Raw genomic sequence first — 18,140 nt, forward strand, 5'->3', positions numbered from 1 at the left:
TCATTTTTGTTGCACTTCGCAGGACTCTCTCCAATTTATCCACATCCTTCTTGTAGTGTGGGGCCCAAAACTGGACACAGTACTCCAGAGGAGGCCTCACCAATGTCGAATAGAGGGGGACGATCACGTCCCTCGATCTGCTCGCTATGCCCCTACTTATACATCCCAAAATGCCATTGGCCTTCTTGGCAACAAGGGCACACTGCTGACTCATATCCAGCTTCTCGTCCACTGTCACCCCTAGGTCCTTTTCCGCAGAACTGCTGCCTAGCCATTCGGTCCCTAGTCTGTAGCTGTGCATTGGGTTCTTCCGTCCTAAGTGCAGGACTCTGCACTTATCCTTATTGAACCTTATCAGATTTCTTTTGGCCCAATCCTCCAATTTGTCTAGGTCCCTCTGTATCCTATCCCTGCCCTCCAGCGTATCTACCACTCCTCCCAGTTTAGTATCATCCGCAAATTTGCTGAGAGTGCAATCCACACCATCCTCCAGATCATTTATGAAGATATGAAACAAAACCGGCCCCAGGACCGACCCCTGGGGCACTCCACTTGACACCGGCCGCCAACGAGACATGGAGCCATTGATCACTACCCGTTGAGCCCGACAATCTAGCCAACTTTCTACCCACCTTATAGTGCATTCATCCAGCCCATACTTCTTTAACTTGCTGACAAGAATACTGTGGGAGACCATGTCAAAAGCTTTGCTAAAGTCAAGAAACAATACATCCACTGCTTTCCCTTCATCCACAGAACCCGTAATCTCATCATAGAAGGCGATTAGATTAGTCAGGCATGACCTTCCCTTGGTGAATCCATGCTGACTGTTCCTGATCACTTTCCTCTCATGTAAGTGCTTCAGGATTGATTCTTTGAGGACCTGCTCCATGATTTTTCCGGGGACTGAGGTGAGGCTGACTGGCCTGTAGTTCCCAGGATCCTCCTCCTTCCCTTTTTTAAAGATGGGCACTACATTAGCCTTTTTCCAGTCATCCGGGACTTCCCCCGTTCGCCACGAGTTTTCAAAGATAATGGCCAATGGCTCTGCAATCACAGCCGCCAGTTCCTTTAGCACTCTCGGATGCAACTCGTCCGGCCCCATGGATTTGTGCACGTCCTGCTTTTCTAAATAGTCCCTAACCACCTCTTTCTCCACAGAGGGCTGGCCATCTATTCCCCATGTTGTGATGCCCAGTGCAGCAGTCTGGGAGCTGACCTTGTTCGTGAAGACAGAGGCAAAAAAAGCATTGAGTACATTAGCTTTTTCCATATCCTCTGTCACTAGGTTGCCTCCCTCATTCATTAAGGGGCCCACACTTTCCTTGGCTTTCTTCTTGTTGCCAACATACCTGAAGAAACCCTTTTTGTTACTCTTGACATCTCTTGCTAGCTGCAGCTCCAGGTGCGATTTGGCCCTCCTGATTTCATTCCTACATGCCCGAGCAATATTTTTATACTCTTCCCTGGACATATGTCCAACCTTCCACTTCTTGTAAGCTTCTTTTTTATGTTTAAGATCCGCTAGGATTTCACCGTTAAGCCAAGCTGGTTGCCTGCCATATTTACTATTCTTTCGACACATCGGGATGGTTTGTCCCTGTAACCTCAACAGGGATTCCTTGAAATACAGCCAGCTCTCCTGGACTCCTTTCCCCTTCGTGTTAGTCCCCCAGGGGATCCTACCCATCCGTTCCCTGAGGGAGTCGAAGTCTGCTTTCCTGAAGTCCAGGGTCCGTATCCTGCTGCTTAGCTTTCTTCCCTGTGTCAGGATCCTGAACTCAACCAACTCATGGTCACTGCCTCCCAGATTCCCATCCACTTTTGCTTCCCCTACTAATTCTTCCCGGTTTGTGAGCAGCAGGTCAAGAAAAGCTCCCCCCCAGTTGGCTTCTCTAGCACTTGCACCAGGATGTAAATGTTAATCAGTTACACTTAGGAGGTCTTATATGCACTATGCAAAAGTGTACCAAACAGGTTATGTGAAGACTGATATATTGCCAGTGTGACTGAGAGCCAGTTATGGTCACTCAATTAGGGTGAACTGCAAGAATGGGGCAGCCAAACCCCAAAAAGATGGCAGATATTACAATACTTAAATTTGCCAAGCCAGTGTAAAACAGCTTCTTTATTACTTTACTAGTTACTCAGAAGTCCAAACAACACAGTTCCCTTAAAGTGATCCAGCCACAGGCCTCCATCCAGGTACCCACGTCAAATATGATGAAAATTTCTGTAAATCTTGTTTCATCATATAAAAGAAAAGATTCTACCAATCCCAAAGGATCAGACACATTACCTCCCACATTACTGGATATTTCAGATCTTATGCTACAGCCAATTCTTATTAACTAAATGAAAATTTATTAAAAAAACAAAAGAGAGAGAGTATGGTTAAAAGATCAATATATATACAGACATGAGTTCAGTCCATTAAGGTTCAGATTCATAGCAGAGATGGTGAGCTTTGTAGTTGCAAAGAGTTCCTTTAGAATTGAGTTCATAGGTCATAATCCAATGTCAAAATATCATATTCAGGGCATACCAGCATAACTGGGACTTCAGTCTTGCAACTCAAACTTCCTTCAATGAAGCCTAAGCAGATCTGAGATGACAGAATCAGGACCCAAGGGTCTTTGTATACAGTGTCCTAGCATCCACTTGACCACACAGTCCTGGTTAAACAATAGGCTTTTGATGTAATCATTTGCTTTCTAAACAGCTTAATTGATCACTCTCATTATAGTGTGTATGGCAACACGCATTTTTTCATGGGGTGTGTGTGTGTATTTCCTACTGTATTTTCCACTGCATGCATCCGATGAAGTGGGTTTTAGCCCACGAAAGCTTATGCTCAAATAAATTTGTTAGTCTCTAAGGTGCCACAAGTACTCCTCATTCTTTTTGCTGATACAGATACCACTCTCAAACCCATCAGTAATTAGTTACACAAATTAACATAGGGCAATTTATCCATTAGGCAGTCTTTTACAGACTTCAAAGAGACATATAGACAATGACATTATTCTACCCAAGATTCATCCAAATGTTAATATTCCCTTTTGATCTCTGAATCAGTACTTGTAGTGAGGGACAGGAACTGTCTGTTTAGGAATAGCATCTAAGATGCACACAATTAGTATTACTTCAAACAATATACGTTTGCATTTCAAAGGTCGAGCCTATTTAGCATGAATGGCCCTAATTATCATTCACATACCTTTCTAACATGACTTTAAAGGTGAGCTTTGGGTCATTCAGCCTGCAAGCTGTGTAACCCTTTCTAGCCATGTGTCACAGCCAGCCAAGGTCTCTGCTAAAGAAGAAACTCTTTTAGCTGCCATTGTTACTCACCAGGTATTCTACATGTGGTATGGAGACACACAAAATGTTTAGAGCCAACCATGACAATTACTGTTTGCAAATGTGCTTAAATGTTGTAGTGTGGAGAGGATATTAATGTTTTGAATGTTAAAATTGCTCTTACTTTTAAGAATCCCTAAGTCTTTCTTTCATTGACTTCTCAGTGAGAGTTTGACTGGGCCACATATGTATGGCCCTATCAAATTCGTGGTCCATTTTGGTCAATTTCATGGTCACAGAATTTTTTTAAAATTGTACATTTCATTATTTCAGATCTTTAGATCTGAAATTTCACGGTATTGTAATTGTAGGGGTCCTGGCCCAAAAAGGAGTTGAGAGATTGCTAGGTTATTGTAGGGGGGGTTGCAATACGGCTATCCTTAATTTCTGCACTGTTGCTGCTGGCAACACTGCTGCCAGCAGAGCTGGGTGTCCAGAGAACGGCGGCTGCTGGCCAAGAGCCCAGCTCTGAAGGCAGAGCCGCTGCCAGCAGCAGCGCAGAAGTAAGGATGGCAATACCATACCATGCCACCCTTACTTCTGTGCTGCTGCTGGTGAGCACTAGCCTTCAGAGCTGGGTGCCTGGCCAACAGCTGCTGCCCTCCGGCTGCCCAACAATGAAGGTAGCAGCACAGAAATAAGGGTTGCAATACCATGACCACCCTAAAATAACCTTGCACCCCCCAACCCTGTTTTGGGTTCAGACCCCCAGTTTGTGAAATGCTGGTCTCCCCTGTGAAATCTGTTTAGTGTAGGGTGAAAGCACACAAATAACCAGATTCCATGAGGGAAAACCAGATTTCACAGTCTGTGACTCGTTTTTCATGGCCACGAATTTGGTAGCGCCTTACCCAGGTACAGCAGAAGTGAAGAAAAAATATCTTTTTTTTTTTTTTTAAACTAATCACTGGATTATTCCCATGGCTCTAATAAGTGATTATCCTTGCTTTTGTGGCTAGGTTCTTAATATTTTAATGTATATATCAGCATCATGTTCAGTGACTCTATATATAAACCATGATTTTCCACAGACAAAAGGTAAAACATTGCCAAGTTCAAATTCTGTTTTCAAAGCTACAATAAGTAAATTTTAAAAAAGGGGGAAAAAAGTCTCTGACATATCACATTTTTATGCATTAGTCCTGATTATTTCAATTTAAAATTCATAAGGATTAATACAGCTTTAAAATTCAAATAAAGCAAATTATCATTTTAAGGTCTTCCATTTATATGCACTGAGTAAAATGGTCATTATGTTATCATTATACTAACATAATAAATTAAGCTACTAGAATGATTTAGGAGCTAGACTGCATCTTAGTTTAACTGGGATGTTTAATTAGTTTGTCATCTTTGCTGGTATTTTTAAATAAATATTTTTAAAAGCTCTAATTGTAAAGAACAATTGGTTATTAAAAGTTAACTATTGGGTATCTTTTTGTGAGTCACATTTTCAGACGGTCATCCATTCATAAGTCTTAAATGCTTGATAGACATTTTTAAGGGTCTAGAAAGATAGAGTAAATGTTGTAGCTTTCAGGGTTTTTTTTTTTTTTAAAAAGGTTTCTTTAATCGAACAGGACACTTATCCTTAATGTGGCTTTTAAATTTTCGTATAACACATTCTGTCTGCTTCTTCAGGATGATATCAGGGAAAAGCATGAATGTAACAGTAACTCTTTGAGGGTTCTTACTGTATACAAAGGAACAACTGTATCATAGCCTGAATAGTGACAACACTTGAGCGCAGTCATGGAGCTCTGTTACCTAAGTAGTGAAATAGTTTTGCCATTTTAAATTTAAAATAGTAAATGGAAGAAGGAAAAAATAACAAAATGGGCCATCAGATTGCTGAAAGGTGATTGTGTTTAAAACGTTTTAATGCATATAGTACTTGGTTGTCGTCATTCTTTCCAAAATCCTTTCCCCACTTCCCTTCTCCCTTCCCTCCTCCCGTTTTCCCTCTTTGGAAATCTTCCCAAAATACCTCCAATCAAAAGTATAGATTCTTCTGTAAGCAGTAATGTTCTGATGAAAAAATGTCTCTTTTTTGGGCGGGGGGGGCTAATCAGTGTAGAGCTAATTTCGATGCCAGAGAAGCTAGAAAAACATTATGATGTTTAGCAAATGATAAAGATTCTGTGTGATGTTTTCTTCAGTTTTGAGAATTGTTTACCTCTCTTCCCTAATGAGGAATTTCATAACTCTTCACTTGTACACGTGGTTTTCTAACACTTACTTCTGTGTGTACATCTTTTTATGTTTTTGTTTAGGTATGTGTATACATTCACAGGCATTAGTGTAACAAAAGTGTGTATTTTCAAACAGTTGTAGTTGTACAAGTAGAGGCTTAGGGCTGAAAACAAGCTCTTTTTTTTACAATGTTTTGATCTGTTTGTTTATGCATTCGAAAACCACTGGACTACTAAGTAAACTAATTTACATATATATAGGATTAAAAGTACATGTATAATTAAATATTAAATCTTGTAATTGTATTACATTTGTTGTTTCAGATTTGTTCCTTACAACATTATCAAATTCCCAACAAATTCAGTTTGAAACATGGGTAAATAAGGTAAGGAATAAAATACAGCAAACATCTTATGCTAAAACATAGCTTTAAGAAATATAAAACAAAGAGGTCACCTGATACTGATTTCAAGAATAAACAGAGCTGACATTAAGAGATCGTAGCTGCACTGTTGCATTCAAACTGCTGAATATTGCTGGAGGAGATGATTCACTCAGCATCAGTTCCTCTGCAGGATTTTAGCATGACTGCCAATTAAACCAATCAGTCTACCCTAATGCACATGTTAACAGGACTCCTGTGGTGGTGTCAGCTGTTGTAAGAGGTTACTGTCATTTAATTTGTCAGCATGATGGTTTATGAAGAAAAAGCTTTTCTAAGGAGTAATTTTTCCTTGTTGCCTCCAGGCATGGATATTTTTAGTTTGATTTAAATGTGGCTAAAAAGATTTCAAGGCATGAATAAAAGACTTTTGTGAGTCAGATATTTAGATGACACACTTTTCCCTATAGAACATGTCTCTAATTATAGATCGGAAACTCCCAAGTAGCTATCACAGCACAACTCAGAGTAAAAAGGAAAAACAAACAAAAGGCATCAATCTTTTTCGGCAGGAAGTCCATTTCTTGACTATCTGCTTTCAAGATGTCTCTATTAAAAGCCGTGATTCAATCCAGATTGGCTTGTAACAATTAATTAAAAAAACCATTAGGTAGTATGAGATAAAAATGAAAGGTTTGAATAGGCAGTCTTTAAGTAAAATATAATTTGATAATGTCATTATCCATTGCTTTGTGCACAAAATGGCATGGAGATCTTGTGGAAATACTGTGCAATTCAGGCAGTATTGCTGAGCCTGGAGGGAGTGGAACATGGAGAAAAATTCAATTGGGAATCAGTCTGGTAAAGATAGGCACTTCTAGAATGATGTGAAAACATCTAAACATAGAAATAATGAGGAGGTGTGGGGGTTTTGAGTGGGGACAGAGGGGTTGAGGAGATAATGATGCTGTAGTACAGCTATGAGCCATGAAGGTGTCCTAAGTTGTTTTGGTAGCTTTAAATTTTATGCCTTTCATTCATGTTTAAATAATAAAATAGCTGCAACACACAGTACCCTCCAGCCATGACTCAGGCCCTGACCCTGCAACCGAGACTTGGTCTAGTGCCACCATAGACCCCTTATGACAGGAAGGCCCCTTGTACAGAGTACTCTCAGGGTATGTCTACACTACAGAATAAGGTCGAATTTATAGAAGTTGGTTTTTTAGAAATTGGTTTTATATATTCGAGTGTGTGTCCCCCCACAGAAAATGCTCTAAGTGCATTAAGTGCATTAACTCGGCGGAGTGCTTCCACAGTACCGAGGCTAGAGTCGACTTCCGGAGCGTTGCGCTGTGGGTAGCTATCCCACAGTTCCCGCAGTCTCCGCTGCCCATTGGAATTCTGGGTTGAGATCCCAATGCCTGATGGGGCTAAAACATTGTCGCAGGTGGTTCTGGGTACATATCGTCAGGCCCCCGTTCCCTCCCTCCCTCCGTGAAAGCAAGGGCAGACAATCGTTTCGTGCCTTTTTTCCTGAGTTACCTGTGCAGACGCCATACCACGGCAAGCATGGAGCCCGCTCAGGTAACCGTCACCGTATGTCTCCTGGGTGCTGGCAGACGCGGTACTGCATTGCTACACAGTAGCAGCAACCCCTTGCCTTGTGGCAGCAGAGGGTACAGTACGACTGGTAGCCGTCATCGTCAAGTCCGAGGTGCTCCTGGCCACATCGGCCACGAGCGCCTGGGCAGACATGGGTGCAGGGACTAAATCTGGAGTGACTTGACCAGGTCATTCTCTTTAGTCCTGCAGTCAGTCCTATTGAACCATCTTATGGTGAGCAGGCAGGCGATACGGATTGCGAGCAGTCCTTTGCACCATCTTCTGCCGAGCAGCCATGAGATGTGGATGGCATGCACACATTCTGCACCGTCTGCTGCCAGCCAAAGATGTAAAAGATAGATGGAGTGGATCAAAACAAGAAATAGACCAGATTTGTTTTGTACTCATTTGTCTCCTCCCCCGTCTAGGGGACTCATTCCTCTAGGTCACACTGCAGTCACTCACAGGGAAGGTGCAACGAGGTAAATCTAGCCATGTATCAATCAGAGGCCAGACTAACCCTCCTTATTCCAATAAGAACAATAACTTAGGTGCATCATTTCTTATTGGAACCCTCTGTGAAGTCCTGCCTGAAATACTCCTTGATGTAAAGCCAACCCCTTTGTTGATTTTAGCTCCCTGAAGCCAACCCTGTAAGCCATGTCGTCAGTCACCCCTCCCTCCGTCAGAGCAATGGCAGACAATCGTTCCGCGCCTTTTTTCTGTGCGGACACCATACCAAGGCAAGCATGGAGGCTGCTCAGCTCACTTTGGCAATTAGGAGCACATTAAAAACCACATGCATTATCCAGCAGTATATGCAGCACCAGAACCTGGCAAAGCAATACCGGGCGAGGAGGCGACGTCAGCGCGGTCACGTGAGTGATCAGGACAAGAACACAGATTTCTCTGAAAGCATGGGCCCTGCCAATGCATGCATCATGGTGCTAATGGGGCAGGTTCATGCTGTGGAACGCCGATTCTGGGCTCGGGAAACAAGCACAAACTGGTGGGACCGCATAGTGTTGCAGGTCTGGGACGATTCCCAGTGGCTGCAAAACTTTTGCATGTGTAAGGGCACTTTCATGGAACTTTGTGACTTGCTTTCCCCTGCCCTGAAGCACAGGAGTACCAAGATGAGAGCAGCCCTCACAGTTGAGAAGCGAGCGGCGATAGCCCTGTGGAAGCTTGCAACGCCAGACAGCTACCGGTCAGCTGGGAATCAATTTGGAGTGGGCAAATCTACTGTGGGGGCTGCTGTGATGTAAGTAGCCCACCCAATCAAAGATCTGCTGATATCAAGGGTAGTGACCCTGGGAAATGTGCAGGTCATAGTGGATGGCTTTGCTGCAATGGGATTCTCTAACTGTGGTGGGGCCATAGATGGAACCCATATCTCTATCTTGGCACCGGAGCACCAAGCCGGCGAGTACATAAACAGCAAGGGGTACTTTTCAATAGTGCTGCAAGCTCTGGTGGATCACAAGGGACATTTCACCAACATCAACGTGGGATGGCCGGGAAAGGTACATGACGCTCGCATCTTCAGGAACTCTGGTCTGTTTCAAAAGCTGCAGGAAGGGACTTTCTTCCCAGACCAGAAAATAACTGTTGGGGATGTTGAAATGCCTATATGTATCCTTGGGGACCCAGCCTACCCCTTAATGCCATGGCTCATGAAGCCGTACACAGGCAGCCTGGACAGTAGTCAGGAGCTGTTCAACTACAGGCTGAGCAAGTGCAGAATGGTGGTAGAATGTGCATTTGGACGTTTAAAGGCGCGCTGGCGCAGTTTACTGACTCGCTTAGACCTCAGCGAAACCAATATTCCCACTGTTATTACTGCTTGCTGTGTGCTCCACAATATCTGTGAGAGTAAGGGGGAGACGTTTATGGCGGGGTGGGAGGTTGAGGCAAATCACCTGGCTGCTGGTTACGCACAGCCAGACACCAGGGCGGTTAGAAGAGCACAGGAGGGCGCGGTACGCATCAGAGAAGCTTTGAAAACCAGTTTTATGACTGGCCAGGCTACGGTGTGAAAGTTCTGTTTGTTTCTCCTTGATGAAACCCCCTGCCCCTTGGTTCACTCTACTTCCCTGTAAGTTAACCATCCACCCCTCCTCCCTTCGATCACCGCTTGCAGAGGCAATAAAGTCATTGTTGCTTCACATTCATGCATTCTTTATTCATTCATCACACAAATAGGGGGATGACTACCAAGGTAGCCCAGGAGGGGTAGTGGAGGAGGGAAGGAAAATGCCACACAGCACTTTAAAAGTTTACAACTTTAAAATTTATTGAATGCCAGCCTTCTTTTTTTTGGGCAATCCTCTGTGGCGGGTTGGCCGGTGGCCCCCCCACCGCGTTCTTAGGGCGTCTGGTTATGGAGGCTATGGAACTTGGGGAGGAGGGCAGTTGGTTACGCAGTGGCAGTCTGTGCTCCAGCTGCCTTTGCTGCAGCTCAGCCATACACTGGAGCATACTGGTTTGGTCCTCCAGCAGCCTCAGCATTGAATCCTGCCTCCTCTCATCACGCTGCCGCCACATTTGAGCTTCAGCCCTGTCTTCAGCCCGCCACCTCTCCTCCCGGTCATTTTGTGCTTTCCTGCACTCTGACATTATTTGCCTCCACGCATTCGTCTGTGCTCTGTCAGTGCGGGAGGACAGCATGAGCTCGGAGAACATTTCATCTCGAGTGCGTTTTTTTTTTCTTTCTAATCTTCACTAGCCTCTGGGAAGGAGAAGATCCTGTGATCATTGAAACACATGTAGCTGGTGGAGAAAAAAAAGGGACAGCGGTATTTAAAAAGACACATTTTATAAAACAGTGGCTACACTCTTTCTTTCATGATAAACCTTGCTGTTAACATTACATACATAGCACATGTGCTTTCATTACAAGGTCGCATTTTGCCCCCCCCCCCCCCCCCGCGTGGCCACCCCCTCAACCCTCCACCCTCCCCGTGGCTAACAGCGGGGAACATTTCTGTTCAGCCACAGGCAAACAGCCCAGCAGGAACGGGCTCCTCTGAGTGTCCCCTGAAGAAAAGCACTCTATTTCAACCAGGTGACCATGAATTATATCTCACTCTCCGGAGGATAATACAGAGAGATAAAGAACGGATGTTGTTTGAACGCCAGCAAACATACACTGCAATGCTTTGTTGTACAATGATTCCCGAGTAAGTGTTACTGGCCTGGAGTGGTAAAGTGTCCTACCATGAAGGACGCAATAAGGCTGCCCTCCCCAGAAACCTTTTGCAAAGGCTTTGGGAGTACATCGAGGAGAGCCGCAAATGCCAGGGCAAAGTAATCCTTTCACATGCTTGCTTTTAAACCATGTATAGTATTTTAAAAGGTACACTCACCGGAGGTCCCTTCTCCGCCTGCCGGGTCCAGGAAGCAGCCTTGGGTGGGTTCAGGGGTACTGGCTCCAGGTCCAGGGTGAGAAACAGTTCCTGGCTGTCGGGAAAAGCGGTTTCTCTGCTTGCTTGCTGTGAGCTATCTACAACCTCATCATCATCATCTTCGTCCCCAAAACCTGCTTCCATGTTGCCTCCATCTCCATTGAAGGAGTCAAACAACACGGCTGGGGTAGTGGTGGCTGAACCCCTAAAATGGCATGCAGCTCATCATAGAAGCGGCATGTTTGGGGCTCTGACCCGGAGCGGCGTCCGCCTCTCTGGTTTTCTGGTAGGCTTGCCTCATCTCCTTAAGTTTCATGCGGCACTGCTTCGGGTCCCTGTTACGGCCTCTGTCCTTCATGCCCTGGGAGATTTTGACAAAGGTTTTGGCATTTTGAAAACTGCAACAGAGTTCTGATAGCACGAATTCCTCTCCCCAAACAGCGATCAGATCCCGTACCTCCCGTTCGGTCCATGCTGGAGCTCTTTTGCGATTCTGGGACTCCATCATGGTCACCTGTGCTGATGAGCTCTGCATGGTCACCTGCAGCTTGCCACGCTGGCCAAACAGGAAATGAGATTCAAAAGTTCGCGGTTCTTTTCCTGTCTACCTGGCCAGTGCATCTGAGCTGAGAGTGCTGTCCAGAGCGGTCACAATGGAGCACTCTGGGATAGCTCCCTGTCATAAATATAAAGGGAAGGGTAAACCCCTTTGAAATCCCTCCTGGCCAGGGGAAAGCTCCTCTCACCTGTAAAGGGTTAAGGAGCTAAAGGTAACCTCGCTGGCACCTGACCAAAATGACCAATGAGGAGACAAGATACTTTCAAAAGCTGGGAGGAGGGAGAGAAACAAAGGGTCTGTGTCTGTCTGTATGCTGCGCTTGCCAGGGACAGAACAGGAATGGAGTCTTAGAACTTTTAGTAAGTAATCTAGCTAGGTATGTGTTAGATTATGATTTCTTTAAATGGCTGAGAAAAGAATTGTGCTGAATAGAATAACTATTTCTGTCTGTGTATCTTTTTTGTAACTTAAGGTTTTGCCTAGAGGGGTTCTCTATGTTTTTGAATCTAATTACCCTGTAAGATATATACCATCCTGATTTTACAGGGGGAATTTCTTTATTTCTATTTACTTCTATTTTTTATTAAAAGTCTTCTTGTAAAACACTGAATGCTTTTTCATTGTTCTCAGATCCAAGGGTTTGGGTTTGTGGTCACCTATGCAAATTGGTGAGGCTTTTTATCCAACATTTCCCAGGAAAGGGGGGGGTGCAAGTGTTGGGAGGATTGTTCATTGTTCTTAAGATCCAAGGGTCTGGGTCTGTAGTCACCTAGGCAAATTGGTGAGGCTTTTTACCAAACCTTGTCCAGGAAGTGGGGTGCAAGGTTTTGGGAAGTATTTTGGGGGGAAGGACGCGTCCAAACAGCTCTTCCCCAGTAACCAGTATTAGTTTGGTGGTGGTAGCGGCCATTCCAAGGATAACGGGGGTAATATTTTGTACCTTGGGGAAGTTTTGACCTAAGCTGGTAAAGATAAGCTTAGGAGGTTTTTCATGCAGGTCCCCACATCTGTACCCTAGAGTTCAGAGTGGGGGAGGAACCTTGACATGGTGGCACAGTGGTGGGATTAACCTGAAATCATTTTGAGATCCAGTTGAGATTTTTTGAACTAGAAATACAGATTTTAAAAAGGAATTTTTAGGAAGTCCAGAAGGCAGCTTTGAAACTGAAAGCAGCTTGGTTTCTCTCTGCTTTGTGGCCAAGCAGAGACAAAAGGGGATTATCTTGTGAATTGCAGGTTTTCTTTGCCTGGAGGCAGGGTACTTAACTCCTGCAGGGAAATTCACAGTCTTCCAACCCAGAGGTTTTGTTTTTTTTTTTTCTTTTCTTCCTAAAAGTAAATAGGGGGTGTGTGCTCTACCCATTTGCCTGGAGACAAAAGTGGCAGGGTTTTTTTTTAGGATTTTGATTTTTTTTTTTTGTTTTACAAGGAGCACAGGTTTGAAAAGAAATTTTTTTTTCTTCTTTGGGCTGGGTAAGCAGGTTTCCAAGTAGTTGGAGGTTTTTTGCTTTAATTTGGGCCCAGAGCAGAGACAAGGGAATTGTCTTTTTCTGTAGGCTGACAATCACTATCAGAGAATAGGTATTCTATTCCAGCACAGCAAAATTTTACAGCCAAGTTTTGTTTGTTTATTTCTGAACCTCGGGTGTAAAGTTAGTTAAAAACAGAGAGGTTAGAATGGGCAAATCCTCAGCTCGACTACAGCTGGAATTAGCCAAATTTCAGGCTGAGGAAAAACAAAGGGAACATGAAAGACAGATAGAACTCATGCGGCTGAAGGAGGAGGAGAAGGAAAAAGAGAGGAAGCATGTGGAGGAGATGGAGAGGATAAAGGCCCAGCAGAATATACCAACAAACCCTAGCAATCCTTCTCCAGGTACCACTTCCCATCCCAGAAAGTTCCCCACCTACAAGGCAGGTGATGATACTGAGGCCTTCTTAGAAAACTTCGAAAGGGCCTGCCTTGGGTACAACATCTCTACTGACCAATACATGGTAGAGCTGAGGCCGCAGCTCAGTGGACCCTTAGCTGAGGTGGCAGCTGAAATGCCTAAAGAACACATGAACAAGTATGAACTGTTTAAATCCAAGGCGAGAGTCAGAATGGGGATAACACCCGAGCAGTCTCGTCGGAGGTTCAGAGCCCTAAGGTGGAAACCAGACATGTCATTTACCCGACATGCCTACCACATTGTAAAACATTGGGATGCCTGGATATCAGGAGCAAGTGTTGAATCTCCAGTAAATTTGCCCTTCCTAATGCAAATGGAACAATTCTTAGAGGGTGTTCCTGAGGAAATAGAAAGATACATCCTAGATGGGAAACCCAAAACTGTAATTGAGGCAGGAGAGATTGGAGCCAGATGGGTGGAGGTGGCAGAGAAGAAGAAAACTGGTCGCAGTTGGAGCGGAGACCAGAAGGGACCACCCCAGACCACACCCTATTACCGGGGGCCGCCCAAAGCCCCACCTACCTCCCAAAGAACCCTCCAGACCCCTTATCGTCCCACCACCCCGTTCTCCAGCAACCCTCCTCGCCCCAGTGACCCGTCAGCTGGACGATGTTTTAAGTGTAACGAGCTGGGGCATGTAAAGGCCAACTGCCCCAAGAACCCCAACAGATTACAGTTCATTGCACCGGAATCACACCAGAGGTCCACAGGCCCAGATACCTCCCAGATACCCTTGGAGCGGAGGGAAACTGTGAGTGTGGGTGGGAAGAAGGTCACCGCGTGGAGGGACACCGGAGCACAAGTGTCAGCTATCCATGCTTCCTTAGTGGACCCCAATTTAATCAACCCAGAGATCCAAGTGACGATTCAACCCTTCAAGTCCAACTCTTTCAATTTGCCTACAGCCAAGTTGCCTGTCCAGTACAAGGGCTGGTCAGGAATGTGGACTTTTGCAGTCTATGATGATTATCCCATCCCCATGCTGTTGGGGGAAGACTTGGCCAATCATGTGAAGCAGGCCAAGAGGGTGGGAATGGTCACCCGCAACCAGGCTAAACAAGCCGTGAGGCCTAGCTCTGTTCCGGAAACTTCTATCAGGACCCAGTCAGAGGTGATGGACCTGGACCCCAGGCCAATGTCTGCAACAGCAGTAGTGGATCCAGTCCCAGAGACCCAGACGGAACCAGTCCCAGAACCGGAACCAGCCGAACAACCAACACCAGACCCCGTGTCAGCACTGAATCCAGTACTTGCAACCTCAACACCAGAGGGCCCCACCGAACCTGAACTGGCAGCAGCCGATAACCCTACACAAGAGGCTCAGCCGGAGCCTGAATCCCAACATAGTACACCAGCGGAGAGCGGTTCACAGTCAACAGAAACAGCTCCATCCCCTATATCGCTTCCAGAGGGACCAAGCCTAGGTCCACAATCCCATGAGGAACTGATGTCTCCAGCATCAAGGGAACAGTTCCAGACCGAACAGGAAGCAGATGAAAGCCTCCAGAGAGCTTGGACGGCGGCACGGAGCAACCCACCGCCTCTCAGCTCTTCTAATCGATCCAGGTTTGTTGTAGAAAGAGGACTTTTATACAAGGAAACTCTTTCTGGGGGACACCAGGAAGACTGGCATCCTCAGAGACAGTTGGTAGTTCCAACTAAATACCGGGCCAAGCTCTTGAGCTTAGCCCATGATCACCCTAGTGGCCATGCTGGGGTGAACAGGACCAGAGACCGTTTGGGGGGGTCATTCCACTGGGAGGGAATGGGCAAGGATGTTTCTACCTATGTCCAGTCTTGTGAGGTGTGCCAAAGAGTGGGAAAACCCCAAGACCAGGTCAAAGCTCCTCTCCAGCCACTCCCCATCATTGAAGTTCCATTTCAGCGAGTAGCTGTGGATATTCTGGGTCCTTTTCCGAAAAAGACACCCAGAGGAAAGCAGTACATACTGACTTTCATGGATTTTGCCACCCGATGGCCGGAAGCAGTAGCTCTAAGCAACACCAGGGCTAAAAGTGTGTGCCAGGCACTAGCAGACATTTTTGCCAGGGTAGGTTGGCCCTCTGACATCCTCACAGATGCAGGGACTAATTTCCTGGCAGGAACTATGAAAAACCTTTGGGAAGCTCATGGGGTAAATCACTTGGTTGCCACTCCTTACCATCATCAAACAAATGGCATGGTGGAGAAGTTTAATGGAACTTTGGGGGCCATGATACGTAAATTCGTAAATAAGCACTCCAATGATTGGGACCTAGTATTGCAGCAGTTGCTCTTTGCCTACAGAGCTGTACCACATCCCAGTTTAGGGTTTTCCCCATTTGAACTTGTATATGGCCGTGAGGTTAAGGGGCCATTGCAGTTGGTGAAGCAGCAATGGGAGGGATTTACACCTTCTCCAGGAACTAACATTCTGGACTTTGTAACCAACCTACAAAACACCCTCCGAACCTCTTTAGCCCTTGCTAGAGGAAACTTAAAGGATGCTCAAAAAGAGCAAAAAGCCTGGTATGATAAACATGCCAGAGAGCGTTCCTTCAAAGTAGGAGACCAGGTCATGGTCTTAAAGGCGCTCCAGGCCCATAAAATGGAAGCATCGTGGGAAGGGCCATTCGTGGTCCAGGAGCGCCTGGGAGCTGTTAATTATCTCATAGCATTCCCCACCTCCAACCAAAAGCCTAAGGTGTATCATATTAATTCTCTAAAGCCCTTTTATTCCAGAGAATTAAAGGTTTGTCAGTTTACAGCCCAGGGAGGAGACGACGCTGAGTGGCCTGAAGGTGTCTACTACGAAGGGAAATGTGCTGGTGGTGTGGAAGAGGTGAACCTCTCCATGACCCTTGGGCGTATGCAGCGACAGCAGATCCAGGAGCTGTGCACTAGCTACGCGCCAACGTTCTCAGCCACCCCAGGACTGACTGAACGGGCATACCACTCCATTGACACAGGTAATGCTCACCCAATTAGGGTCCAACCTTACCGGGTGTCTCCTCAAGCTAAAACTGCTATAGAACGGGAGATCCAGGATATGTTACAGATGGGTGTAATCCGCCCCTCTGAAAGTGCATGGGCATCTCCAGTGGTTCTAGTTCCCAAACCAGATGGGGAAATACGTTTTTGCGTGGACTACCGTAAGCTAAATGCTGTAACTCGCCCAGACAACTATCCCATGCCACGCACAGATGAACTATTAGAGAAACTGGGAAGGGCCCAGTTCATCTCTACCTTGGACTTAACCAAGGGGTACTGGCAGGTACCGCTAGATGAATCTGCCAAGGAAAGGTCAGCCTTCATCACACATCTCGGGCTGTATGAATTTAATGTACTCCCTTTCGGGCTGCGAAATGCACCCGCCACTTTCCAAAGACTTGTAGATGGTCTCCTAGCGGGGTTAGGAGAATATGCAGTCGCCTACCTTGACGATGTGGCCATATTTTCGGATTCCTGGGCAGACCACCTGGAACATCTACAAAAAGTCCTTGAGCGCATAAGGGAGGCAGGACTAACTGTTAAGGCTAAGAAGTGTCAAATAGGCCTAAACAGAGTGACTTACCTTGGACACCAGGTGGGTCAAGGAACTATCAGCCCCCTACAGGCCAAAGTGGATGCTATCCAAAAGTGGCCTGTCCCAAAGTCAAAGAAACAGGTTCAATCCTTCTTAGGCTTGGCCGGTTATTACAGACGATTTGTACCGCACTACAGCCAAATCGCTGCCCCACTGACAGACCTAACCAAAAAGAAACAGCCAAATGCTGTTCAGTGGACCGGAAAGTGTCAGAAGGCCTTTAACAAGCTTAAAGCGACACTCATGTCTGACCCTGTACTAAGGGCCCCAGACTTTGACAAACCGTTCCTAGTAACCACAGATGCATCCGAGCGTGGTGTGGGAGCAGTTTTAATGCAGAAAGGACCTGATCAAGAATTCCACCCTGTAGTGTTTCTCAGCAAAAAACTGTCTGAGAGGGAAAGCAACTGGTCAGTCACTGAAAAAGAATGTTATGCCATTGTCTACGCTCTGGAAAAGCTACGCCCATATGTTTGGGGACGGCGTTTCCACCTGCAAACCGACCATGCTGCACTAAAGTGGCTTCACACTGTCAAAGAAACTAACAAAAAACTTCTTCGGTGGAGTTTAGCTCTCCAAGATTTTAATTTCGACATCCAACACATCTCAGGAGCTTCTAACAAAGTGGCTGATGCACTCTCCCGTGAAAGTTTCCCAGAATCAACTGGTTAAAATCGTCCTTGAGATGTGGAAAATATTGTTAGTCTTTATGTACTTGGTAGTATATTTAGAGATGCATGTGTCTTATTAACTCTGTTTTCCTAGAGCTCCAGGAAGAAATCCCAGCCAGTGTTTCACCCTAGCTGAGATTTGGGGGGCGTGTCATAAATATAAAGGGAAGGGTAAACCCCTTTGAAATCCCTCCTGGCCAGGGGAAAGCTCCTCTCACCTGTAAAGGGTTAAGGAGCTAAAGGTAACCTCGCTGGCACCTGACCAAAATGACCAATGAGGAGACAAGATACTTTCAAAAGCTGGGAGGAGGGAGAGAAACAAAGGGTCTGTGTCTGTCTGTATGCTGCGCTTGCCAGGGACAGAACAGGAATGGAGTCTTAGAACTTTTAGTAAGTAATCTAGCTAGGTATGTGTTAGATTATGATTTCTTTAAATGGCTGAG

General features: G+C 45.6%; 1 protein-coding gene across 1 annotated transcript in view; it reads left to right on the forward strand.

Moving 5' to 3' along the window:
* ITFG1 (integrin alpha FG-GAP repeat containing 1) overlaps positions 1-18,140 on the forward strand; it is a gene marked incomplete at its 5' end in the record, with an annotated part of 215,601 nt that overhangs the window by 48,136 nt on the left and 149,325 nt on the right. The window contains one exon of the mRNA XM_084644488.1: positions 5,880-5,941. Coding sequence (XP_084500614.1) covers positions 5,880-5,941 — 62 coding nt within the window. The remainder of the gene's footprint in view (positions 1-5,879; positions 5,942-18,140) is intronic.

The sequence above is a fragment of the Lepidochelys olivacea genome (genome assembly GCF_965140295.1).
Source record: "Lepidochelys olivacea isolate rLepOli2 genome assembly, chromosome: 12".
Lineage (NCBI taxonomy): Eukaryota > Metazoa > Chordata > Testudines > Cheloniidae > Lepidochelys > Lepidochelys olivacea.